At 52.9% G+C, this 26408-nt stretch overlaps 4 protein-coding genes across 6 annotated transcripts; 1 reads left to right on the top strand and 3 right to left on the bottom strand.

Annotated features, from left to right (window-relative positions):
• Nucleotides 1–9864: 9864 nt before the first annotated feature.
• Nucleotides 9865–13633, bottom strand: PRDX5 (peroxiredoxin 5). Of its 2 annotated transcripts, XM_053559866.1 has the most exons (7): nucleotides 13495–13633; nucleotides 12772–12916; nucleotides 11388–11522; nucleotides 10550–10681; nucleotides 10439–10477; nucleotides 10228–10289; nucleotides 9865–10108 (listed from the first exon to the last, which is right to left on the bottom strand). In XM_053559866.1, exons 2-7 carry the CDS (start codon nucleotides 12784–12786, stop codon nucleotides 10003–10005), a joined length of 489 nt encoding a protein of 162 aa, XP_053415841.1. In that variant the 5' UTR covers nucleotides 12787–12916; nucleotides 13495–13633; the 3' UTR covers nucleotides 9865–10002. The 2 variants fall into 2 exon arrangements, with proteins under 2 accessions (XP_053415841.1, XP_053415840.1); XM_053559865.1 differs by lacking the exon at nucleotides 13495–13633 and having other exon boundaries at nucleotides 12772–13004.
• TRMT112 (tRNA methyltransferase activator subunit 11-2) lies at nucleotides 13599–14379 on the top strand. Its single transcript, XM_053559868.1, has 4 exons — nucleotides 13599–13729; nucleotides 13818–13919; nucleotides 14063–14152; nucleotides 14242–14379. The coding sequence occupies exons 1-4, from the start codon at nucleotides 13652–13654 to the stop codon at nucleotides 14347–14349; spliced, it is 378 nt and encodes a 125-aa protein (XP_053415843.1). The 5' UTR covers nucleotides 13599–13651; the 3' UTR covers nucleotides 14350–14379.
• Nucleotides 14380–14466: 87 nt separating this feature from the next.
• ESRRA (estrogen related receptor alpha) lies at nucleotides 14467–22722 on the bottom strand. 2 transcript variants are annotated; one of them, XM_053559864.1, is made up of 7 exons: nucleotides 22500–22722; nucleotides 20747–21083; nucleotides 17126–17242; nucleotides 16835–16963; nucleotides 16294–16461; nucleotides 15963–16194; nucleotides 14467–15486 (listed from the first exon to the last, which is right to left on the bottom strand). In XM_053559864.1, exons 2-7 carry the CDS (start codon nucleotides 21069–21071, stop codon nucleotides 15462–15464), a joined length of 996 nt encoding a protein of 331 aa, XP_053415839.1. In that variant the 5' UTR covers nucleotides 21072–21083; nucleotides 22500–22722; the 3' UTR covers nucleotides 14467–15461. The 2 variants fall into 2 exon arrangements, with proteins under 2 accessions (XP_053415839.1, XP_053415838.1); XM_053559863.1 differs by having other exon boundaries at nucleotides 15925–16194; nucleotides 22500–22720.
• A 623-nt stretch (nucleotides 22723–23345) lies between these two features.
• Nucleotides 23346–26333, bottom strand: CATSPERZ (catsper channel auxiliary subunit zeta). Its single transcript, XM_053559862.1, has 5 exons — nucleotides 26269–26333; nucleotides 25733–26066; nucleotides 24774–24853; nucleotides 24501–24567; nucleotides 23346–23646 (listed from the first exon to the last, which is right to left on the bottom strand). The coding sequence occupies exons 1-5, from the start codon at nucleotides 26317–26319 to the stop codon at nucleotides 23537–23539; spliced, it is 642 nt and encodes a 213-aa protein (XP_053415837.1). The 5' UTR covers nucleotides 26320–26333; the 3' UTR covers nucleotides 23346–23536.
• Between the last annotated feature and the right edge of the window lie 75 nt (nucleotides 26334–26408).

The raw sequence follows: 26408 nt of genomic DNA, 5'->3' as shown, positions 1-26408 counted from the left end.
TCCAAACACAGCAACCAATTTATTTTGCTTCTATTATCCTTTTTATGTGTGCATGAGCATTATATATGAAGAGCATCTACATCTAAGTCAAACAGAGTTCTTTGGGGAAATATAAAAGAAAAATTCTAGTGATGAAAGAGGCTTGGGACATAGTTAACTGGCAACATTCTTTTTTTTCTTAGTGACACTTTTTACAATTGATGACATCTTAGGTTTGATGAAATATGGGGTAATAATAATAACAACCATAGCACACACAGGCTTACAATGAGACAGACAGGGTTATAAATACTTTATGCTTATTCTTTTTTTTTAGTCTTTTATTTCATGTTTATTTATTTTGTTATTAAATCATAGCTGTGTACATTAATGCAATCATGGGATACCTTTATGCTTATTCTTTTTTTTTTTTTTTGTAGAGACAGAGTCTCACTGTACTGCCCTCGGGTAGAGGGCCATGACGTCACACGGCTCACAGCAACCTATAAATCTTGGGCTTACGTGATTCTCTTGCTTCAGCCTCCCAAGCAACTGGGACTACAGGCGCCCACCACAACACCCGGCTATTTTTTTGTTGCAGTTTGGCCGGGGCTGGGTTTGAACCTGCCACCTTCCGCATATGGGGCCAGCGCCCTACTCACTGAGCCACAGGCGCCGCCCTTTATGCTTATTCTTATATTTGCTCTGGACTAGTCTGTGAAATAAGGGCAATGGATTATCTCTGTTTTATAGAGGAGGAAACTGAGGTGCAGAGAGGTTAAGTAACTTGCCTAAGGTCAGACAGCTATTAAAGTTAGAGTCAACTAAAAGAAGGCAGTGGGGCCAGAGTTCAAAGAGCAAGGGGCATCAGTGGTCAAGGTGACCTGAGCCTGACCAGGCCATGGAAACCATGAAGGATTGTTAGCAGAGGAGCATATCTAGCTGTTCCACTCTCTTGAAATGCATCTGGAAATGGGGATAATCCTCTCAGAGAGTTATTCTGAGGATCCCATGTGCTGAAGGCCAGCACAAGGGTTCATGAGATGGCCCCTTTCATCTTCCAAGGATTCCTGCACAGGAATTCCCAAGGAGCACCTGGTCTAAGCTACCAGCAGGTCCTGCAGGGTTAGCCAAATGTAGTGACAAGGGCCTCCGTCTGGTTCAACATTGCTGAACCATGCCTTTCCTCACAACTCAGAGGCAGGGGCCGTGTCACAGATTCCAATCACATTCGTCACTCTAGTCAAGCCTGGCTGCCCCTCCATCTGGTTCTCTGACTCGCCTCAGCTGAGTCAGGCAGAGGGAGGCTGGGGGAGGCAGAGGAGGCTAGGGGAGGTGGGGGAGGCTGGGGACAGCCTCCCTCAGCAACTGACACTGAGGCAGTGAGGAGTATTCATTAGAGGCTGGCTGTGGTCCCTTTCCATTGCTAGATTTATCCTTTAATTTTTTTTTTTTCAGATATGGGCACATGATCCAAAATGTTAAGAGTGCATAAAAGAATAAAGAGAAAAACCAAGTCTCTTACCCATCACTCCCAACCCCCAATCCCTGATCTCCAGGTCTGAGGCAACCACTGGCACCATTTTGTGTGCGTGTGTGTCCTTCCTGAAGATACAAATGGCTGCATATGTGAGCCTGCAACAAGTGGTTGCAACCACATACCCGGCCATGTACCTTCCTTACTTCGCAATATATTTTGCAAGCTGTTTCATTTCTGTTCAGAACCATTAGCCTTGACGTTTTTAACAGCTGCATAATATTTTAGCATGTTGCTATCCCATCATCACTTAAACAGTCTCCTGTTGACAAATATTAGACTGATAGATAAACCACATAGTCAACCATGTACAGACTCCTCCTTCAGGGGTTCAGCCTCTCCATCCACCCCAGGCAGGGTTGGGGGAGGGACTCTGTCTTCCACTTCTCCTATGACTTGAATTTTCTTTCTTTCTTTCTTTTTTTTTTTTTTTAAATTTTTTGGAGACAGAGTCTCACTCAGTCACCCTAGGGTTGAGTGCCATGCCATAACTCACAGCAACCTCAAATTCTTGGGTTCAAGCAATCCTCTTGCCTTAGCCTCCTGAGTAGCTGGGACTATAGGCACCTGCCACAATGCCCGGCTACTTTTTAGAGATGGAGTCTGGCTCTTGCTCAGGCTGGTCTCAAACTCCTGAGTTCAAGCAATCCTCCCACCTCGGCCTCCCAGAGGCTGGGATTACAGGCGTGAGCCACCTCGCCTCACCTGAGTTTGAATTTTCCAGAAAGCCCCACCCCAAAGTCTTAAAACAGGATAGCTCTGTGGTTTGAGTTTGAATTTTCCAGAAAGCCCTTGTCCCACCTCAAAGGCCAGAAATAGGGAGGCCTGGGCAGGTCCAGCAAGAGCCTCAAGCCAACCAGGGCTGAGTCAGAGTGAGGGTTTTTCTCATTGCTGGAGGCAGCCCCAGATCCCCACCTGGCACCTCAGCAGCCTGGCTAGGGCCTAGCTTGCTAACCAGATGGTTCAGGGCCCCAGGTTCAAAAAACAAAACAAATACCAGGGGCAGCACCTGTGGCTCAATGAGTAGGGCACCAGCCCCATATACTGAGGGTGGCAGGTTCAAACCCAGCCCCTGCTGAACTGCAACAAAAAAATAGCCAGGCATTGTGGTGGGCGCCTGTAGTCCCAGCTACTGAGGAGGCTGAGGCAAGAGAATTGCCTAAGCCCAGGAGTTGGAGGTTGCTATGAGTTGTGTGATGCCACAGCATTCTACCGAGGGTGATAAAGTGAGACTCTGTCTCTACAAAAAAAAAAAAAAAAGAAGGGCGGCGCCTGTGGCTCAGTCGGTAGGGCGCCGGCCCCATATACCGAGGGTGGCGGGTTCAAACCCGGCCCCGGCTGAACTGCAACCAAAAAATAGCCGGACGTTGTGGTGGGCGCCTGTAGTCCCAGCTACTCGGGAGGCTGAGGCAAGAGAATCGCTTAAGCCCAGGAGTTGGAGGTTGCTGTGAACTGTGTGAGGCCACGGCACTCTACCGAGGGCCATAAAGTGAGACTCTGTCTCTACAAAAAAAAAAAAAAAAAAAAAAGAAGAAGAAAGAAAGAAAAGAAAAGAAATACCAGCCTTCAGGGCCTTCGGAGTACCTAGTCCTCTGGTGCTGGGTGTGCAGAACTCCCCCTTCCCCCCACCCAAATGTCTGAAAAGGGATTGTTTCCCCACCCACCATTTGAGGGTGGAAATAATGAAGCTGAAATTGGACAAAAGTGGAAATGCCCAGCAGAGTGGCAGGAGGTAGCCAAAGCCAAGGAAGTGGGGCCCAGGGCCATCTGGCCAGTGCCCAGCCAGGTGCCCAGTAGCACAAAGAACAGCCTGCAAAGCCTCCAGCAGCCAGAGCATGAGGTCCAGACCAGGCCCCACTACCTGACACTTGGCAAGATTTCCCTTCCCATTCTCCTCCCACATCCCCACACTCCTGGAGGCACTTTCCCTGCCCTCTCCCTGAGCCTCTGAGCAACACTGGGTCACAGATATCCCTCTGTCTCCAGCAGCCTCCACCCAGCGCCAGAAGAGTCATCCAAAACCACTAATGGGCTTCCTGTCTTCTTTCCTCCCTTCTTCACACTCTCCTCCTTTTCCTGTCCCTTCTTTCTTCTTTCCTTTCCACACCCCAGCTTAAAAAAAAAAAAAAAAGCACTAACTGGCTCATGGCCTTTCCCAGCTTACAACACTCCAGTGGCTTCTCCCTGCACTTTCAATCAAGTTCCAACCACTCACCTTGACTTCAAGGCCCTGGAGAGAGGAGCCCCAGCTCACCACCCTGACCTTATCCTTCCTTCTAGCCTTTCCTCTGCCACTCTGTCACCAAGGTTCCTTAGTATTTCTCCTCCTCTGCACCTCGACACCTCTGCATTTGCTGTTCCCTCAGCCTGGATTCCCTCTTGACCCGCCTCCAAACATGCACAGACTCTCCAAGACGGGCTCTGTCTCATCCTACTGGTCTTGTTCAACTGCCCGTTTCTCAGAAAATCTTTTCCCTTCTAAAGGGGCCCCCAGATCTTCCCCCCACAGCATCCCTCCACTCTGTAACTGCCCTGCACCTTCACTGTTCCCCTCTACCCACTGGAGTGGAAGCTAGTGTGGAGTCATCCCTGACTGTGGTGCTGGCTCCATGACAATGCCAGTGTTTGCTGCCCATTTACCTGTGCTCTATTTAAAGTACTTCAATAGTATTAACCACTTAATTCTCTCCTCTGCCATAAAATACAAGCGCTTCATTTCACAATGAAGAAACTGACCCACAGAGAGGTTAAGTCACTTGCTTAAGGCCACAGGAAGTGGTAGAGCCAAGATACAGATGACAGCCAAATTAATGTTTTTGAATAAATTAGCTTGTGTTTCAGAAACAAGGAAAGTGAAGTCAGAGGGTAAGTAGGGCAGCTGAGGGTAAAACTGAAGTCCTCGAGCTCTGAGGTGGCACTGCTTCCCTGCCCTCTCTCTTCACACACTTCATGCCTTGTTGGCGTCTGATGGGAGAGCAAGGCCAGAGACCAGCACCCAACTAGCAAACAAAGCAAGACCCAGGGTCAAGCCCATAGCGGCCCCCCTAATTAAACACATATTAAACGTTCATTAAGGCCAGGCATGGTGGGCGGCGCCTGTGGCTCAGTGAGTAGGAGGCCAGCCCCATATGCCAAGGGTGGCGGGTTCAAACCCAGCCCCGGCCAAACTGCAACAAAAAAATAGCCGGGCGTTGTGGCGGGCGCCTGTAGTCCCAGCTGCTCAGGAGGCTGAGGCAAGAGAATCGCGAAAGCCCAAGAGTTAGAGGTTGCTGTGAGCCGTGTGATGCCACGGCACTCTACCCGAGGGCGGTACAGTGAGACTCTGTCTCTACAAAAAAAAAAAAAAAAGGCCAGGCATGGTGGCTCACACTTGTAATTCTAGCACTTTGGGAAGCTAAAGCAGCAGGATTGCTTGAAGCCAAGAGATCAAAACCAGCCTGGGCAACACAGCAAGACTCTGTTTCTACAAAAAATAAAAATAAAAAATTAGGCTACTGAGGAGGCTAAGACTGAAGGATTACTTGAGCCCAAGAATTTGTGGCTGTAGTGAGCTAAAATTGTGTGCCTATACCCTAGCCTGAGTGACAGGGCAAGACCCTGTCTCAAAAAAACAAAATAAACAAACAAAAAACCCACCCATTAAGCAGCAAAAATAAATCCAGACGTAAAGCTTGGGTAGGCATATGTCGGGAGAGAGCACACATCATAGGCGGCCCTCAAAATGGTCCCAGAGTTTCCAGAGACCAATAAAACCACCAGAGCCCTTCGAATCGGCACTCTGGCATTTGGGAACATGCCCTAAGGATGGAGCCCAAGAGGAAACAAAAATAGAAATGTGTCTGAAGCTGCCTGCAGCCAAATACTGGAGCCACCCAGATGTCCACCAAGAGAACCCAACTGACTCTGTCTAAAAAAAAAAAAAAAAAACACACTTATGTATTGAGTGTTCTAGGCACTATGCCAAATGCTTGACATAAATTGTCTCGTTTGTTCCCCAAAAGAACCCAATGAGGGGTGTTGAATTCTACCTATTTTATTTTATTTTTCAGAGAAAGGATCTTGCTCTGTCACCCAGACTGGAGCTCAGTGGCACAATGATAGCTCACTGTAAACTCAAACTCCTGGCCTCAAGAGATCTCCTCACCTCCACTTCCCAAATTGCTGGTATTACAGGCATGAGCCACTGCACCCGAACTATTCCCACTTTAAAGATGAAGAAAGTAGGAGCCGGGTGTGGTGTCTCACACCTGTAATCCTCGCAGTCTGGGAAGCCAAGGCAAGTGGATTGCCTGAGCTCACAAGTTTGAGACCAGCCTGAACAAGAGGGAGACCCCGTCTCTAAAAATAGCCAGGCATTGTGGCGGGCGCCTATAGTCCCAGCTGTTTGGGAGGCTGAGGCAAGAGAATGGCTTAAGCCCAAGAGTTTAAGTTACTGTGAGCTGTGATGTCACAGCACTCTACCCAGGGCGACATACTGAGACTGTCTAAATAAATAAATAAATACATAAGAAGGAAGTAGGGTCAAGGAAGACCAACCTGACCAAGGTCACCCAGCTTCTTGGCAGCAGATTGAGATTCACACTCTGGTGGTCTGAGCCCAAAGCCCAGTGAACCCACTATGCTTAGATGCCTGCCAGGTGGGGGCAGGGGATCATTCGGAGATTTTGAAAGGATTCCAAGTGTTCCTTGAAACCTTTAAGGAGGGACGGCACCTATGGCTCAGTGAGTAGGGTACCAGCCCCATATACTGAAGGTGGTGGGTTTGAACCCAGCCCCAGCCAAACTGCAACAAAAAAATGGCCGAGCATTGTGGCGGGCACCTGTAGTCCCAGCTACTCGGGAGGCTGAGGCAAGAGAATCGCCTAAGCCCAGGAGCTAGAGGTTGCTGTGAGCTGTGACGGCAGTCTACCAAGGGCGATAAAGTGAGACTCTGTCTCTAAAAAAAAAAAAAAAACTTTTAAGGAGCATGTGGGGATGTGTTCATCAGTCCTTCAAAGAGACTCTACCTGCGGTTCTCAACCTATGGGTCGCGACCCCTTTATAACAATGAAAATCATATCAAATATTTACATTACGATTCATAACAGTATCAAAATTACAGTTAGGAAGTAGCAATGAAAATAATTTTATGGTTGGGGGTCACCGCAACATGAGGAACTGTATTAAAGGGTCGTGGCATTAGGAGGCATTAAGAAGGTTGAGAACCACTGGGACCCAGGAAGGCCCAGAACTACCCATGCTGAGTAAAATCCTTGGCCTTCTGAGTCCACGTTACTATGGCCTTGGGCAGGTCAGAACAGGTACAGTGAGTTTTATCTGGGCATGTGTTGGGTGAATGTTTCAGGTTCATTTGTTTAGTTTTTTAATGTTGGCCCTTGGCCATCCACAGCCCAAGAAGGCCACACCTGTAGCCCTGCAGGGGGCAGCTCCAGGCGGGCCCTGTCTCCAGGCCTGAAGCTCAGCCTGTGCACCCTGGAGATAACTGTGCCAGACATTGTTATTTGATCGAGGACCGCCCAGGGCCTGGAGCCACTCCCAGGGCTGGCCCTGGCCCCTCACTCAATACTTGGAGCCATTGAGGCTCCAGCCTCCCTCCACCCATACCCTGGGCTGTCCGAAGGGTTACCCAGGCCCTGAAGGTTCCTCATCTTGGCCTAGAGGCCCAGGCAATGGCAATGGACTCTGAAGGAGACACCTCCTTTCAGAGGCCTCCCTGGCTCTCAGCCACCACAGATGGGAACCAGGGAGCGGAGGAAGCAGAGAGGATGGAGTGACAGAGACAGAGGCTGGGCTGCCCTGGCAGGGGGAGTTTCTAGGCATCACATAGTTGCAGAGACAAAGAACAAGGATGCACAGCCCCTGGGGTGGTAATCCTATCTCCTCATTTACTGATGCAGACACTGAAGCTCACAAGTCCCCTTGTGAAGCTCCACGCCTCAGTCTCCTCATTTTTTACCAGGAGAGGATTAAAGGGAGAAGGTAACCGAGAAAGAAAGGGCCTTTGCACCGCATGTCAGCAAGGACAACACTGTGACCCACAGTTCGGCTGGGGGAGAAGAGATTGGCAGGATACCAGAGAAACTACAGGCACAGTCAGCCCCCTACCCGACCCTCACCCAGACCCCTGAAGGGTGGCAGGTCACAGGAAAGAAACTGAGGGACAAAGGTTGGCAGGTACGTCAACTCAAGCAGGCTGAACACTTGGAACCCAAGCAGGGAGGCCACCCCCAACCATCAGTGGACACACCATTAACCACCCAGCCAATTACACTTGTAGGGGTGTTCCCTGGACTCTTGCTCCCTCCCAACACATCCCGCCCACCCCCACCTCCTGAGCAGTGCTCTGATCATGGATCCTTCCTTTGCTGCCCAGCTGGTGCCTCTCCCTGCCGCCCAGCTGCACACAGCAGACAGGGTATAAATATGACCTGCCCCACTGAAGTCCTTGGTTGGGACCAAAGGGAAATTTTTCATTTTTATGCTCATGTTCAAGTATAGTTAGCTATATAGAAATATGATTGGACAGGCTTGGTGCCTGTGGCTGAAGCAGCTAAGGCGCCAGCCACATACACCTGAGCTGGCGGGTTCGAATCCAGCCCGGGCCCACCAAACAACAATGATGGCTGCAACCAAAAAATAGCCCGGCGTTCTGGTGGGTGCCTGTAGTCCCAGCTACCTGGGAGGCTGAGGCAGGAGAATCGCTTGAGCCAGGGAGTTGGAGGTTGCTGTGAGCTGTGATGCCATGGCACTCTACCCAGGGCAACAGCTTGAGGCTCTGTCTAAAAAAAATAGAAAGAAATATGATTGGACAAAAAAGGTGTGACTGAGTGGGGAAACCCAGCAAGGCCTGTATTCTGAACACACTCTTCTTCCTTCTGGGTATGGGCTGGGCTCTCACTGGAATGAGGATCTTATGACTTGTAATCACACAAGGTAGGTCAGATAATTTCTTTATGGCCATTTTTACAGAGAAAGGCAGAGGGAAAATTAACAGTAGTCTTTTTAGGTTTTATAGCTGGCTTTGGGGAAAAGAGGCTGTTTTTGATGATCTGCCTTGGGGAATTAGGATTCTAGTTTGATGGCCAGCCTGCTGGGAGAATGAGATTGAGGGAGAAGTGGGCTGGAGGTCAGAGAAAAACTTGTTTCTGAGGCTACTTCTGAGGCCTTCATTTGGGGGTATTGTTTTTTGAGCCCCAAAATCTTCATGGCTGAGGTGCCAGTAAGGTAGAAGGCCAACCACTTATAGGCTTAAGATGCCCACTGATCTGCCAGCATCCTCTCTCACCCCAGCTGCCATTGCCACCCTTGGCAGCCTAGGGCCAATCCACTCCTCCATCCCTGCAGCTGTTCCCACTGCCTTAAGGGTCATTTGCCTGGCTGTGGCAGGCCCATGAATATGTGGCCTGCCACAGCCAGCTCTGGGCCTAAGCCCCTGGAGAACACAAGGAAGGGAGGGCCCTCAGAGCCTGACACATGCAGGGCAGCTCTGCACAGTGATGAAAGCACATGCCCTAACCCCGTCTGAATGGACCTCTGTGAGGACTGTCACCACACCTGAAGCACAGAGCCCTGTGCCTGGCATGTAATAAGTGCTCTACAAGCACTGACCTCCCAACTGTGAGCCCCTAAACACAGTGGGGGCCTAACAATCTCTGCCATGCTCACAGCTTCCCAGGGCCAAGAGACAGAGGCCCCAAAATAGCAAGGCCTCAACACCCCAAAATGAATGCCAAACATCCTGGCTTCTGCCCTCTCACCCATACCCACCACTGGGCAGGCCTTGCCAGTATTTTCTCACTGTCACAGCTCACAGACTTTTCCTCCAGGGTGCCCTCCTGGACTAAATAAGTGCTGCCCCCATTGAGTCCCTCCTGCCAAATGGTCCCAAGGCACCAGGGTACTCCCAGGGAGAGATTCAAACCTGAAAGGATGGTGGGGCTGGCCCACCCCAACAGCAGGTTCCTGGAGCCAAGGTTTCTACTTTAGGATTACTAGCCTCAGTGACATCAGTCAGCACCCAGAGACCAAGTACTCAAGCCCCAGGGTGTGCCAAATTCATGCCTGCCTGGGCCTGGACATAAACGCTCTCTCTGTATAGACTGCTCCTCCTCTTGCCCTTCAGGCCCCTGGCTCCTTCCCAGCTCCCTGACTGATGCTTAGTAACATCTCCAGCAAGAGGCCTCCTCTGACCCCTCCTTAATTAAGTTAGGGTCTCTCACGTTCTCCCCTTTAGCCCCTACTTGCCACCTTTATGGCTCACTGCTTAACGTGTGACTATGTCATGAGGCCTGGTGCTCAGTGAGGCAGTGTTGCAGTGAGGCAACAGTTCAAAACCAAGGAGACAGGCATGAATGAGAAGTGTTTATTGTAGAAATTTTGCCAAGGTTCCAATGGGCAGCCCCAGCAGAGGCTGGGCCGGGCCCTTCTGCCCAGGGTTGGCAAGTGAGATGGGATCGGGTAGAGGAAACAAGCCTAGGACCAGGGCCTCAGAGCTGCGACATGAGATTAGGTGCCAAGCTGCAGGTGAGTCCTGTGCCATCGGGTTCCACGTTGAGGGTCTTTACTACACCATCTTCTATCACCATGGAGAACCTGCCAGAAAGAAAGGCAGGCCAGCTGCATCACCTTGGGCCTGGGGGTTGGGATGGAGACAGGAAGGGAGGCAGCAGCCAGAGTCTCCAGAGAACCCCACGGAGGACCCAGCACTTTACCTCTTAAGCCGTCGATTCCCAAAGAGGGACACCAATGAATCATCTAGTAATAAATCTGTTTCCTAAGAGAAAAACAGACGAAAGTATCAAGAACCTCCAGAACTGGCGAAGGCCCCCACTGCTCCCCACACTGCCATGTTCCTCCAAGTCCCTGCTTACAAGCCCTAGCACAGGAACTATTCTGTAGGGTGGAGGTTGGGGGCACACTCACCTTCCCAAAGGCGCCAGTGGGGTCAGCCAGAAGCCTAACCTGAGAGAGAAAATAAAGGTCACAGAAAAATCTCCTACCAAGCCCCAACCCCCTTTAAGCCCCACAGCTCACCTTGCCTTCTGTCTTGTGAGCTCGTCCCCACTCAGCAGCTACGAAGACATCATTAACACTCAGACATGCCACCACCTGGACCCCCTTGGCCTTCAGAGCCTCAGCCTGCTCCACAAACCCTGGCAGGTGGGTCTGACAAGGGGAAACGAAGAGTCAAAAAGGACAGTTGCATCTGCTTCTCAGCCCACCCTTCATCTCCAGGCCCTGCTCACTGCCCTGCCTCAATTTCTTTGATCAGACACAGAGAATGGCATAGACCATTCTATAAATAAATAAACCATAAACTTCATTTTTTGGAGATAAGAGTCTCATTCTGTTACCTAGGCTAGACTGCTATGGTGTCAGCCGACCTCATAGCAACTTCAAACTCCCTGCCTCAGACTCCTGAGTAGCTGGGACTACAGGCATACTCCACCATGCCTGGCCATTTCCTCTATTTTTAGTAGAGATGGGGTCTCACTCTTGCTAAGCCTGGTCTCAAACTCCTGAACTCAAGCAATCCACTCACTTAGGCCTCCCAGAGTGCTAGGATTAGAGTCATGAACCACTGCACCTGGCCAACCATGAATTTCTAATGTGCACAACTATATCTTATTTACTTGAGTCCCAAGTGCCTTCCACAGTGCCCATCACTACTCAACGGGACCAATATGAAGTGCTGGATTTAACTGCAATACCCTTTCTCCAACATTCTTGGTACTATTACCTTTCCAGTCCTTCTGCTTATTTTCTGATCACACTGAAATGCTTTTGTAACTATCTTATAAGGACTATGTGGAGGACTTAAGAAGAATACAAAAGATCTCAATTCCTGATCCTTAGAGGGGAAGGGGCTCACCTTGGAACAGCCAGGAGTAAAGGCCCCAGGAACTCCAAACAGCACACCCTTCTTGCCCTTGAACAACTCTGCCAGGTTCACCTTGTTTCCAGGCTCACCTTCAAACACCTCCACAGAGGGGACAGCATCTCCTACCTAGAGGGAAGGACTCCACAATGAGGGTGGGTAAAGGAGCCAGGAGGGAACTAGAAAGCCTGGTAGCTTAGCCTGCTGGAAAGAAGGTTAAAATCCAGCAGAAAATTCCAGCCCTGTCAGAGTTTCCAAAGGTCCCTCTCTTTCTCCCCTACATTTGGTTACCCTACATCCTCAAGGTTTCAAGAGGCCCTGCTCCTCTTAAGAACCCATTGATGACAACAGAGAAAGAGAGAGAAGGCCTCCCCACGTGTTGCAAGAGGTTGCACAATAAGCTAAGTTACTGGAAAGGGGTTGGATAAGTGGCCAGAGGAGGAGGACAGAGGCGGCTGTGACAACAGGGAGGGAGAGGATCCTGGGCAGGCTCAAGTGTCTCATCCTCATGAAGAAGATGAACAGGGAAAATTAGGGCCCCCACATCCAGGAGATGTAGAATAAAGAAGGAATCTCCCACCCACCTGCTTCGGAGTGTGTGAGGGCTTCAAGGGGCCAGGACAGTAGACAAGAGGGAGAGTCAGAGGTGAAGGAGAGTCTGAGGATCCCAGAGGTTGGAAGTAGAAGAAGTAGAAGGTAAGTGGGGGGAGAGTCTCAGAAAAGACTGAGAGCAAGGGGACAGGGTCCAAGGAGCTGGAGATGGTTCCAGAAGGGTGGGAATTAGCCATAAAAGCAAGAAAGAAGGGCGGCACCTGTGGCTCAAAGGAGTAGGGCGCCGGCCCCATATGCCAGAGGTGGCAGGTTCAAACCCAGCCCCAGCCAAAACTACAAAAAAAAAAAAGCAAGAAAGAAGATCGTGGAGTGGAATGGGGGAAGACACCATGGCGGCACTAAGGGACAACTGTTTCAGAAGATGGGGTGAATGATGCCCAGTACTAACACAAAAGTGGGGACGGGGCGAAGGTACCGTGGGGGACAAAAAGTAGGGAGGTAGAAAGGGGCCCGAGGTGGATGCAGCTGGCCTGCCTTTCTTTCTGGCAGGTTCTAGAAGATGATGGAGGCCGCGATATTCAATTGCCTGAAAATGGTGGCAACCTGTCATGAGTGTCTCAGGGATGTGAAGGGAACCCAGGGGAGAGCTCGGCCTTGGACCTAAGGGGGCTTTCCGAGGGGATGAGTGGGACAGACGGGTCTCTAGGGCGGCGGGGAGGGGTCCAGAAGCCAGGAAAAAAAGGCGACACCCCCAGAGGAGCTGGACAAGGGGCGGCAATGAAAAGAATGGAGGAGTGGGGAGGTCGGAGGGCTGGGCAGCGGTCACCTTGATCGGAGCCATGGCTGCGGCGGCGCTGCTGAACCTGTGGGCCCTGCCAGGCACCCACCCTTCTGCTCCTTTCTGCTGCTGTCTTCCTGCCGCCGCTGCTGCTGTCGCTACAGCACCAGCGAGTACAGAGCCAGTTCGGCGTCTCAAAACGCAGAGCCGGCTCACTCCCATCCCCGCAGCGTGACCGCAACTACTCCGCCTCCCAGCCGGGGCCGCCCCAGAAGGCGGGGCCTGGCTTCCGCCGCTACGTGGATAGCGGCGCACAAGACGGGGCCCTGCCCCCGGGCGAGTCCCTCCACTGCGCAGGCGTGAGGCGCTACACACCCACCAAGCTGCGGGCACTCTAGGTTCATTTGTATTGGGAGCTGAGCCGCTGACGCAATAACAAATGGGGCGAGGCCTCGGCAGTGCCGCAGATAATTTGCATTCAAGGGTGAGGTGTTGCTGTGTTTCTGGGACTAATTTACAGACAGGATGGTGTTCCTGTCTCTTAATTGGAGGGGAGGAAGACGATGGTCTCCGGGGCCTATGTATGAACAAAACATGTTTACTGTGCATCCAATGAGAGCCCCCGCATTGCAGCTGCCCCACCTATCACATGCATTTTACATTTGGTTTGTAGAGAATGGGGGCTGAGTCAAAGCCAGTGGGCACGCGCAGCAGCAACCTCGCGCAGACGCTTCCGGTAGCAACGCATGATCCCACAGGTCTTTCGCTTACCTGCCTCGGTCCGGCTAGCGCGAGAAGTTCCAGCAAGTTCGCCACTTCCGGTCCTCCGGCCCTCGGATAACATAGAGAGCGGAGCAGCCCCGGAAGTGACCGGGACAGAAAGGCAAACTTTTTCCGGTTCCGGTCCGGCGAGAGCTCTTTTGGCGAGATGAAACTGCTCACCCACAATCTGCTGAGCTCGCATGTGCGGGGGGTGGGGCCCCGTGGCTTCCCCCTGCGCCTCCAGGTAAGATCCGGGGCGGTCACTCCCCTCTCCCGGGTGGGGTGGGGAACTGGGGTTCGGTCCCCGCGTAGCTACAGCCTTCCGCCTGTAGGCCACCGAGGTCCGCATCAACCCCGTGGAGTTCAACCCTGAGTTCGTGGCGCGTATGATACCCAAGGTGGAGTGGGCGGCGCTCCTGGAGGCGGCGGATACCGTGAGAACCCTCCCCCGGCCCGTGCACGCCCTGGGAAGGGGGGACGGGCACACTGCAGCCTCTGGAAGCACGATCCCGATCCCGGCCTGAGGTGTAGGGTCGCGGATGCCCTGAGCTGACAGAGGTCTCTTGCCTACCCACAGTTGCACCTGGTCGAGGTGCCCAAAGAGCCGATTGAGGGATATGAGCATGATGAGAAATTTCTGAGGAAAATGCACCACGTCCTGTTGGAGGTGAGAACCAGCCTATCGCTTCCTTCCCCTCCCACCTGCCTCCCACACTGAGGCTGCCAGTGTTCAGGTCTGCCCCTTCCCACCCGCAGGTGGATGTGTTGGAGGGCACCCTGCAATGCCCAGAGTCTGGACGTCTGTTCCCCATCACCCGTGGAATCCCCAACATGCTGCTGAATGATGAGGAAACCGAGAATTGATCATGCCAGGCACCAGTTTAACGTTTTGTAACTGCGTGTATCTTTGTTGATATACATGCTATTTACCATGTATATCCCCAACCCTTGTTCCAATGACATACTGAACACATGGTGTTCTTGAGCTTGATAGTATATATTTTTTTTTCATTAAAGGTTCAAAACCAAAAGCGGTTTCTCTTTGCAGCAAATATACATTAAAATAGAGTCTCTGTACAGCCAAGGGCTCTGGGCCCTGGCTTGCCCCATGTCCCTGTGCCTCCCTGGCCAAACCCAAAAATAAATATAGTGTTATTGCTGTGCAGGGCATAGAGGCAGTGCTCTCCCTGCCCACTGAGGAGGCTGGGTGGGAGCTGATGGGGGGACACTGGCCACCCCAGGGGTCCAGGGGCTGGAGCCTGCTTGGAGTTATTGCTTCAAGGGGGGGCACTAATGCCCAATGCAAATGATGAGGAGCGAAGGGGGAAGGGGCCTTTGCTCTCCAAATGCCCCTCTGCTCTGGAGAGGGGGTAGGATTAAGCAGCAGCAAAAGCATCACCCACTGGGAAACTGGCCTCTATCCCCTTCCCTCCCTGAGTTCAGGCTTCTGCCTCCCACACATCCCCTGCAGTCCCCTATGGCTTCCGCAAGTACCCCTGCACTCTGGGGGCATGTTATGGCTTGCAAGGGACAGCACTGTGCCCAGAGCCTGGGCATGTATCTTCCCAGCTTCTGATACTCCCTAGGAGGGGAGGGCATAGGGCCTGCTCCCAGGGACTGATGGCATTGCCTTGGCCCTGCCAGCAGGCTGTGGCACTGCCCAGACTCCAGCTTTGCCCTCTTGGGGCTGACCTCATCCTTGGCAGGTCCTGCAGCACCCCCACCAGTCCCACCCCTTCCCTCAGTCCATCATGGCCTCAAGCATCTCTAAGAACAGCTTGTGCATGGGCACCTTGCCCTCCAGCTTCACACCGTAGAAATGGGCCAGCACTTTGCCTGCTGTCTGGCGAAGGAGGGGTAGTGTGAGCAGCAGCCTTCCTGCCCGCCGCCGCTCAGCACCCCCTCCAGGGCCGGCCCGGCCAGCTTCATACTCCAGCAGGGCCTCATGTAGGGCTTCTCGCAGCTGCTCCACAGCCTCAGCATCTTCGATGTGCACAGAGTCTGCAAGGAGAGGAAATGGAACTGTTGACCTGGGCCATCTCTGGAAAGGGCAGAACCCACACACCTTGCTTGGGCAATGCCAGATGGGGCCTAAGGGTATATCAAACAGATATGTTGATAGGCTGGCTGAGAGGCACCACTCTGCTCCTGCCATAAGCCAGGGCCCACCCTTTCTCCCTTAACTATGGCCACCTCTTACCCTCCCTTCCCTCCCTCTCCCTAAACTGTTTACCTTTCCATGTTAGCATGGCACTAGAGTTCAAAATCCTGTGTGCAGTTCAGGGCCTGCCCTTGGCTTGCTTTGTGACTTTCAGCAAGTCATTGTTCTTCCCTAAGCCTCAGTTTTCCTTATCTGCAAAATGGGACTGTGCCACCATCACAGAGTTAAAAACTAAAGGCCTCATGGAGAGACCGTTCATGCCTGCCCTGGACTCTCACCCGAATTGGCAAGGGCCAGGGCCTTCAGAAGGACGTACTCCTCTCGTTCCAGCCGTAGGGCCTGCAGTCGCCGCACCAGTTGCAGAAGGGCAGCCCCGAGTTCCCCCAAGCCAGCTGCCCGTGCCCCCTCTTCATCCAGGACCAGGTCCTCAGCAAAGGCCAGCTCATCCTGCAGTGGCAGTGAACGCTGGGCCACACCCAGCACCAGTACCTCCATCCATACACTCTGCAGTACTGACATTTGGTCAGACAGCGACAGCGATGAGAAGCCTAGAGAGCAGTGGGGAGCAGGCCTGGCTGAGCAAGTGCACCAGAGCCAGGCATGGCCTGGCCCACTCAGGGAAGCCCCAGGTCACCTAGGCCCTTTACCTGGGATGCTCTTGGCCCAGCTGATAGTAACCACTATCTCTCGGTCAAAGAGGTCACAGAGGGTAGCCACAGCTGGGAGATGTCCATCAGGGCCGGCTGGGTCAGGCATGGCATATAGCTTTTCAGGCTCAACCACCAGCAGGTGAGACACCAGTGCATTCACCGGGGCTACAGTGACAGTTGGAGGACTAGAGTCAGGAGCACGCCCATCCATCAGGCCTCAGGGGCCACACATCTTCCCAGAGTCATTCCCTTGTGGCTTTCCTCTGCAGGGAAGAGGGTTCACTATTTCCCAAGGAAAGGCAGTCTGGTTGTGACACGCTCTAAACCTTTCCCTGTCCCAAGTTGTAATATTTGGTATCTGATGCGAGAAAAGGCATTTTTCACATTTCTTGGGGAAAGGAGTAAGATAAAGAGGAAATCTGGGTCCCAGTGCCCAAGATGACTATCATGCTGGGTGAACAATACCACAGATAGGCCTCCCATGTCCTAGCCCCACCCGAGCCCTAGCCCTAGAGTCCTAGGGACCCACAGTGCTTACCTGTCTTTCGGGGGCCTCCAGCTACTGCCAAGGGCCCAGCAGGGAAGGAGCCTGGGAAGGGTAGTGGGTCCACTTCTGGCCGCCGCTTGTACTTCTGCCGCCCACCCCGGACGCGGTCCAGGCGTACCCCTTGAATTGTAGGATAAGACTGTGACCATGGCACTGCCATGGGCTGGCTCTGCTTGAGCCATCCTCCCCAGTCCATACACTAGAACTTCCCAGACCTTGCCCCCACCCAGCACGTGCACCCAGTGCCACCAGCCCTTGCCCAGGCCCCTGCCCAGTGCTCACCCTCCTTGAGCATGCCCACCCGCAGGCACTTGGTGAAGCGGCAGGCCTGGCAGGCCTTGCGTCTCCGCTTGGTGATCTCACACTCGTTGGAGGCCGGACAGCTGTACTCAATGCTCCCTGCCAGGAAGAGGCAGGGCTCCAGTGGCGGCCTCCCAGGGCCCGGAGGGGGCCCAGCTGACAGGAGAGCCCTGACTGGCCCAGGGCAAGCACAGGTCTGGGGGTATGGGGAGGAAAGGGAGAGCAGGATGCCATGAGCAGGTGGAGAGGGGAATGGCTGCTGGGCGGAGGCCCTGTCTGGACAAGGAAGGGGCTGGGACCAAGCGGACAGGGTGTACCTCGACCCCAAGCTTCTGTTCAACCCACTTCTCGTGGCCACAATGTTCTCTTTTGCTCTCAAGAGCCACAATGACCTCTACATCGCTAAAGCCAATGTTCAATTTTTGCTCATCTTACTTATCCTAAACAGTGGTTCTCAACCTTCTTAATGCTGTGGTGTATTTTCATTGTTAAAAAGGGGCCGCAACCCACAGGTTCAGAACTGCTGTCCTAAAAGGAGCATCTAACACTGCTGATCACTTCCTCCTCCTAGAAACACTTATAAACACTTTCATTTGCTTCTGAGACACCACACCCTCCTGTTTTTTTCCCCACCTCACTGGCTACTTCTTGGGTTTTGTGTCTCCCCAGGCTCTCCCACTGAAGAACCCCAGGGCTGTCTGTGCCTTGTTCCCCTCACTCCGGGCAATCTGACCCAGTGGTGGCACTTTCAAATCCGTATCTCTAGCCTGAACTCTAGACTCACATATCCAGCTGCCTCTACATTTTGCACATCTAGCAGGCAGCTCAACCTTATTATGTCCTAAACAGATGCTATTTGTCCAGTTGCCCAGGCAGAAACCTAAGTGATAGCTTTGCTTCCTCTCACAAACCCCCTGACAGATTCTGGAGGCCTTTACCTCTTCGTATGTCCAGAATTTAACTCTTGCCGCAGCAACTGCTTCTACCCTTGACCTGAGTCACTGTCATGTCAGCCTTCACTGGCCTCTTGCTGTCCCTGCCCCCTTCAATCTATTCTCAACACAGCAGCCAGAAAGTTCTTACTAAACCAATGCTTGACCTCAGGAGTTCAAGACCAGCCTGAGCAAGAGCAAGACCCTGTCTCTAAAAATATCTGGGCATTGTGGCAGGCACATATAGTCCTACCTACTTGGAAAACTGAGGCAAGAGGATTGCTTGAGCCCAAGAGTTTGAGATTGCTGTGAGCTACATCTTGCCACTCTACAAAGGGTGTCAAAGTGAGACTCTGTCTCAAAAAAAAAAAAAAAAAAAAATCAATGTCATACATACTAACTTTGTTCTGGGGGAAAAAAAGAAAATCTATGTCAGATACTATCCATCCTGTGAACAAAACTCTCCAGTGACCTCCCTTCTTACAGTATTAAGCCAAAGTGAAACCATGGCCTACAAGGCCTGCACCCCTGCTCCCTGTCACCTTTTTGACCTCTGCTCCCTCTCTGGCCTCCTCCGTGTTTCTTAAGCAGGCCTTGCCTCAGAGCATGCTGCTCCAGCCTGGAGCTCTGGCCTTGAGGTCCACACAGGCTCCATTACCTCCCCCTGGTCTCTGCTCATAGTCACCTTGGGGAGGCCTTCCCTAGCCACCCTATGGCAAAGCCAAATCCCTCTGCATATACCTCCCAGCCTCTGAACCCTGCTTTGTAGTTTCTCTTAAGCTCTCAGCACTATCAAATATGCTATAAATGTACTTATTTATCTTATATATTACCTGTTTCCCCATTTCAGTGGCAGCTCCACCAGGGCCAGGACGGTCCCTAGCACTAGTAACAGGGCCTAGCACATAGCTGCCCTCCCAGCCTCACAGGGTCCCACAAGGACCAAATGACACAATCAGCAACAGGCCATTAGCATGCTTCTCCTCACAGTGTGCTTTCTCCTACTGGGGCTTCTGCACTCAGCCAAAGACACCTCCCCAAGAAGCTCCCCCTCCATGGTCTCGCCCCAGCCTGTTCTCTTAGTAAAGACCACAGCAGTAATCAGACAATTCTGTGCAATTCAGTGTTTCCTCATTCTCCCCTTTGCTAGAATATAAACTGCCCAAGGGCTGAGATGGTTCTACCTCAGTCCCAGCTATGTCCCCAGGACCTGGAACTCTGGCTGGGGCAGGAAAGCACAGGTATATGAAGGGCCAAGGGCTCTGGCTACCATTCACCAACTTTGTGACCTTGGGCAACTCCCAAACCTAACCTTTTGGACTCTTAGTGTTCCCAGCTGTAAAACTGGGGTGATAAAAATCTGACCCACAAAGGTAGATTTTGAGAAGTAGGGGGAAAATATGGGTAAAATTTTTAGCATGGTCCATGGCATTTAAATGCTCAATAAACAATAACTGTTTATAGCTAGCACTCTGTAAATATTTGTCAACAACCAACATACAATGAAGTGTTCCAGGGTGTGTAGGAGACACCCACACCTGGACTTGTTGGCTCACTGGTCTTCAGAGCCAGAAGGGAGCACAGAGTTTTTAGACCAGTGGGTATCAGCCAAGTCAAAACTCACTGCAATGTCACAGTAAGTCATGAGGCATCTGTCTGAAGTTGTTACTAGTATTAAGCAGAGGCAGCAGTCTGGTGTTTACGAGCTCAGCTCTGGATCTAAATTGACCCAAGTTCAAATCCTGGTTCTGCCATTTTCTACCTGTGAGATTTGAACAAAGTTTCAAAAACCTTTCTAAACCTCACTTATGATAATAGTGCTGACGGGCGGTGCCTATAGCTCAAGGAGTAGGGCACTGGTCCCATATGCCGGAGGTGGCGGGTTCAAACCTAGCCCCGGCCAAAAAAACAAAACAAACAAACAAACAAACAAATCAGAAAAAGATAATAGTGCTGACAACTTATAGGTTTGTGGTAGGGGACTAAGAACATAAAAGGGCACAGTGCCTAGCAATAAGCACTCAAGAAAAAAAATATGTTTAAATTATATGTGATATAGCCCAGAAGTCACTGATGGTCATGTAAAAACATAAATAACAGGTCCATCCCAAAAAATGCTTATATAAGCATCTTGTTCATGCCCTCGAATTTCTATATGCTTTCCTGGGTGAGAAAAAAAATCAGTGTTTGTTAAGAGCAGAGACAGGTGCTAATATTTGAGGTGGCCCCTCTTAGATATTCATAAAAACCTGCCTTGTGTTGGTGTAGCTTTGGAGAAATCAAGAAAAAGGGGGTGTGTGCTATGCTGGGGAGAGGTCAGCAACTGGCAGAAGCAAGAACAAAGCCTTAGAATTTTGCAGAGCCACTGTTGAAGATGCTGGGCCTATTGTACCAGAAACACAGGAGGTGTCCTGAGTCCGCTCTCCCATCCCATTCCAATCCATCAACACATCCTGGTTGTTTTATCTAACTTTTAAGGAAAAGAGTATTTTTTGGGGGGGAGAGTATTTCTGGGGGGTAGGAGGTAGTATTTCTGGGAATACTAGACTGCCAACCTCAAGCAGTACCATGTCAGTCTGGGGGCCTACTGGTACCCAGCAGTGTACCCATTGGGTGGTGCCAGGCCCAGAGGGTACAGGGCAAAGGGCACAGGAGTGGGATGGAGGCTCACCCTGGATGGTCCTCTTGAAGAAGGCTTTGCAAGCCTCGCAGGATGCCACACCATAGTGGTAGCCGGAAGCCACATCCCCACAGACCAGGCAGAGCCGTTTGGGCAGGGAGCTGAGCACCAGCTTCCCACCACCCTGCTCACCAGGCCCAGCCCCTTCCCCATCATCCTCTTCCTTGTGGCCTGGGTGGCAGTGAGTGGGAGCTGGACCAGGGGCCAGGGCCACAGAAGGCTCAGTCTCTGTCTCTGAGGAACCCTTTGGACTGTCAGGGCTGGCTGGCTCTGCTTTGATGTAAAGAGGCTCAATGCCTACCACCTGGCTGGACATGGCGCTGGTCACCTGCAGGAAGAAACCCATCAGTTCACAGGGAAGCACCAGGATGGGGGGTGGGGAGACACCCTGCCACATGGGTTGCCTAACCCTAGGCCTGAGGCCAGGCTTCCAGACTCAGCAAGGGGGTGGAATGGGGGACAGAGTCCAAGGAAAAGCTGCCCACGAAGAAGGCCCTCCCAGCTGTTGCCATGGGAACAGAGTCTCCAGAGCCTCCAATGCCAGTAACTGACAATAGGTCTTCCACCTGGGAACCTAGGGAGGCTTGGAAGGCTCCTGCTCCCACTTAGGCTGGGGAACAGGGGAATCTTAGACCCTAGGCAATCTTCAACCCCACCTGGAATTCCCTGCCAAAGCAAGATACTTCCCAGTTTCCTGCAGATGTTGGGAGGAACCTCAGTGATCTCCCCTCACCTAGGTATTATCCATTCAAGAGAGCACACTGAGGCACACAGACCCAAGGGCACCTGATGTTCAAACAAGTATGTTCACTACTCCCATACGCATGCTCAGGTATCCCCACATGTCCATACATGTTGATCTGCTGGGGACTTTCACACACATGGCCTTTGTGTAACCCCAATCCTCACTCCTGCTCACACTTGCCCTCACACACTCCTCCTGAAGCACACCCTCCATAAACAAACTCGCATTCAAGGCTCATAATCACACACTCACACTTGAACTCTCACTTTCACACAGGCACAGATTCGTGAAAACCCCTTCAGAGCTTTCCACACTTGACACACAGCCCGCCTCCTAACCCAGCAAGCCCAATCCCTGCCGCACCAGCAGCTGCGGCTCCAAATCCTGGCACCCAGGCCTGCACGGCAGAGTCCTACACCTCCCGGGGCGCCCCGCCCCCCAACCTGCGCACACCTATGGGAAGTTGCCTAAAGTTACAACGCCTCCCCCGCACCCCCGCCCCGGCCCCTGGCCTGTGGGGGACCTCTATCAGGTTATCAGGAAGTAAATGGGGAGAGCCAAGGAGGAGGAAGTTCTCCCTTGCCGGCGTGATGACCTTTGACCCAGAGAGGAGGGTGGCCCAAGGCCCTGTCGAGCGCCCCCACGTGGTCTACGAAGCCCCTTCCCCGCCAGGGAACCTTACCCATCTCCCACCCCGGCCCACCCCCGAGACTTAAGCTTACTCCCATTGCCCAGTGAACCCTGCCCCTGGGCAAGCTCGAGGCCCAATCCTGATCCAGGCCGGGACCCAGCCACAGCCAGACCGTGACCCAGGCTTGCCTACCAGGACGTGGAGGCCGATCCCGCCTGGACCCTGACCCCGTCTGGCCCTAGACCGGGTCCCGACCGTGACCTGGACAGGCCCCAGAACCGGACCCCGCCTGGAGCCCGCCTCCCTGTCCGCCTCCCTGCGGCACTCGCACATGGCCCCCGCAGCGGCGCTCCCCTCCGCCCCCAGACCTGGGGCTCCGGCAGGGCGGGCGGGCAGGCATGAGGGCCGAGCGGCCCGTAGTGCCGGGATGAGCCTGGGTCCGCGGGCGGCCCCTCCTCCGCCGCCTCCTCGGGCCGCGCCGCCCCACCGCGCCGCGTCCCCTCACTCGGCGGCGCCGCTGGCTGCTTGTAGGACACAAAAGGACATCGCGGCCGCTTCCTACTCGGCTTCCTCCAGCTGACAGCGGGGGCGGGGCCGGCGGTGCGCATGCAAAGCAGGGGCGGGGCCGGGATCCTATGCTAATCAGACAAGTGTAGCGGGCGGCGCCTGCGTGACTGGAGGAGTTAGGGCGGAGCCGGCAAAACCAGCGGGTGGGTCTTCTCAAAGGCCCCGCCCCGCAGAAACGGAGCCTCTGCGGCGCACAAGCGTACACAACCGCGGAGAGGGCGGGGACAGAGAGGAGGGTCGCCCGGAATTAGAGCGTGTTGAGGGGGTGCGGTCAGAAGAGCTCTTTTGTAACCCAGGAGCTGCAACACAGAAGTGAACGAGGTCGCTGGGTGGCGGTAGCTGCGGAGCTTGGAAACAACGTACATATGAAAATGAAGAGGGCGGGACGAGCAGAGAGGCTGGAATTTCTACCTAAACTTGAGGGGCGGAGCCTAAGCACCGCCTCGCAAGCGGGGGAGGTGCTGCCCTTTTCCCTTTTCCCCTTCCCCCAAGGTAACACCAACCGGGCACTTGAGCCATAGTCCCAATGTCTTCACCAACCTGCGGAACCCCGGGTGGGAGAAGCAGACCTAAAACATGCAAGAAACCCTGGATTACAAGTCCCTATAAGGTATGGCCTATAGGGCCCGGACGGAGAAAGCTGAAGGTCACTGCGGTGACCGAATGAAGGTCACAGGAAAAGGCGGAGCCATGTGCGCCCGCCTCACGCGGGATGCCATATACACTGTTTTAATTAACTAGGGCTCAAATTCCATCTGGACAGGGTCGGGCTTGGGTCTGGGATCCGGCAGGGATTGGTGCTGGAGTAGTGCCGCCGCTCGAGCCCGAGGTGGTGGTTTTAGTTTATTGTGACATTCTGCCTTAAGTTTCGGCGTTTTTTGATCCCCTCGATGTATCGCTGCAACTCCTTTGTCAGGAAATGCTCCTTTCCGATTCTTGACCGGTAACCTAGGAGAAGGGCAGAGCTCAGGTGAGGGCAGTGGGCACCACGCAAGGTCTCCCCAACGGCTCATTTGTGATTCGAGGAACTCTAGGTGATTTGGGGTGGCACCTCAGTTCTGTATTAGTTTGGGGTACTTTCGATCATTAAAGGTACTGGGTGTTAAGGTGGAGGGTGAATGAGGGCAAGGATAGAGAAGATGTTGCAGGCAGTGGTAGGAAGCAGGTTTTGGACACCTTCGGGAGCACCCACTCTAAGCCATCAACTGGCCCTTTCTCTCTGCTAGACGTTCATATCATAAGCAGAAATTTACCCAAATAATTCAGTCCAAAGACTCCTCCCAGCTCTCCCCACCGAAAGGAAGACAAGGCCATACAAAGGCTGTCATGCCATTGAACAGCATTCAGCAAGGTTGAATAAGGAGGTCAGTGAGGTGGCTTATGCCTGTAATCCTAGCACTTTGAGAGGCCAGGCAGGTATGTTGCCCTGAGCTCACAGGTTCAAGACCAGCCTGAGCAAGTGCAAGATCCTGTCCCTAAAAATAGTTGAGTGTTGTGGCTGATGCCTGTAGTCCCAGCTACTCGGAAGGCTGAGGCAAGAGAATCGCTTGAGCCCAAGAACTTAAGGTTGCTGTGAGCTGTGACGCCAGGCATCTCCAAAAAAAAGAAAAGCCACATAGGCTAGAGCTCAAGCCTGTCCTGTCACCCAAGGTCCTCACCACAGGGTCTTCCTGTGTGAATCTCAACTTTTATCTTTTGTGGAACTCTTGAAATATTGTGGAAGCTAAGGGGATCCTGAAACCCCAATCTCATGGACTCAAGCCCTGCTTGAGGATCTCTTGTGGAAGCTTGGGAGGACTCACTTCCGAGAGCTTTGGTGAGGATTTCCAGAGCTTCATTCTCCATGAGCTCTATCAAGGGCAGCGGCAGCTGGAGAAGCAACAAGAGGCTCAAGTAACTCCATCTCTCCCCACAGCTGAAAGGTCCCACTTGCTCCCTGCAGCCCCCTCTAAGACCCCAGCCAGCCTACCTGCCTCTCTACCCTGCTATCCACTCCATCCTTTTACTCCTTGCAATCCCCACCTTGCCTATCCCCCCTGCTACTAAAACCCCTAGGGTCCCTGGGCCCCTCCTACCCTGTTCTGCTGCTCTACCCAGTAGGCTCGATGGGGTGTGTGCCTCACGGTCTCAACTGATAACATTGAGGAAGACTTTTCTGGGAGAAGAAGAGAAAAGAGGTTAGTCATCCTCAAACTCTTGTGTCCCGAGTGGGTAGGCACTTGGTGGGAGGGATGATCTTCAGAGACCAGTTCCAGGTCCTATCCAGTCTGACTCCCCACTGTGTGAGACTTCACACCAATGACTGAAACTTTCCAGCCCCAAGCTTCTTCATCAGTAAAACAAAGGGTGTGAAGTTTAAAGGTGATAATGCAAGGGAAGGCCAGTGCCTGGCACAAATCAGCGTTCAGTGCGTGGCGATTGTTGTGGTGTTATGGATTCCAATCCCCTGATGAAGAGGCGGGGGGAGGGGGGACCAAATGCCAAACGGCGCTCAGCAAGTAGTAGGGGCTTAAAAATTATAACCAATGACTGACTTAATGAAAGACAGACACCTCCTCAACCAAGGCAAATCTTCAGGCAGGGACTTAACATCTTCCTGTCAACTCTCGGGATGATTGTATGACCGCTCCGCCCTTGCGCATTTTCGTGCTTGCCTTCGGCTGGAGGAACTGGTATGACGCCTGCCCGGTAGGGGGCGCTCCAAGAACGTCTGGTTGATTGAAAGCGTGAAAGATTCGCGCTGGTGTTTGTCCCAGGCAATCCTAGAAACTTGGATCCTATCAGCTTCCTCCCATTTTATAGCAACGGAAAGTGAGGCCCTAGGTGGGCAGGGTGGCTCACGCTTGTAGTTCCAGCTACTTGGGAGGCTGAAGCAAAAGGATTGCTTAAGCCCAAAAGTTTGAGTTTACAGTGAGCTATGACTCCACCGCACTCTGCCCAGGGCTTCAGAGTGAGATTCTGTCTCAAAAAAAAGTGAGGCCCTGTCCAGCCCCCTGCCCTGTGGGCGTCCACGGCCGAGCGAGGGTTCACTAACCTGTCTGAATCTTGGAATCTTCTGCCTCTCGCGTCTCCCCTACTTGGGGCTCCATGGTGCTGACTTGGTCCAGTTCCACCTCCACCCAGGCTTCCTCGTCCAGAATCTCTGGCTTGCTCACGACCTTGTCCTCTTCATCATCCTCCCAGTGGCCGTTTTGGCTGTACCACCGGCTCTTGTCCGCGCTGCTGGTCTCTTCGTCGAAGTTCTCGCAGACCTCCGACAGCGGCATGTTCAGCTCTGGCTCCGACAGTGTGGCAGTGGTCCACAGATTACGAATGTCGTTCGGGTTCACATTGCCTGAGCCACGGTGGTCCGAAGACTCGGGAAACACCTATGAGCCACATACAACGAGGAAGCCAAGGGTCGCGGGGAGCTGGAGCGGGAAGAAACAGCACGTTGGGGGTGGGAGTCCTGAGCCAGACCCGAGTGGGAACTGCATGAAACCAAGGCTTGGAGAGTTACACCGGGGGCCCAGATCGAACCTAGGATGAGTGCGGGGGCTGAAGGTAGGGGGGCCTTGGAAGAGTTCTTACTTTGCTAGGCTTATCCTCCATAGTTCTGCCCTCAACCGACGCAGTCTCCATAGGCCTCGGGCTGGGAGTGGGGGCGGGGTTAACGCTCAGGGTGGGGTGGGGGAGGGGCAAGATCTCCCGAACGATGCTGGGATCAGCGC

The sequence above is a fragment of the Nycticebus coucang genome, chromosome 14 (assembly GCF_027406575.1).
Source record: "Nycticebus coucang isolate mNycCou1 chromosome 14, mNycCou1.pri, whole genome shotgun sequence".
NCBI classification, from domain to species: domain Eukaryota; kingdom Metazoa; phylum Chordata; class Mammalia; order Primates; family Lorisidae; genus Nycticebus; species Nycticebus coucang.
Note: the sequence above shows the minus strand (reverse complement) of the source record. Positions and strands in the feature narration are given on the sequence as shown.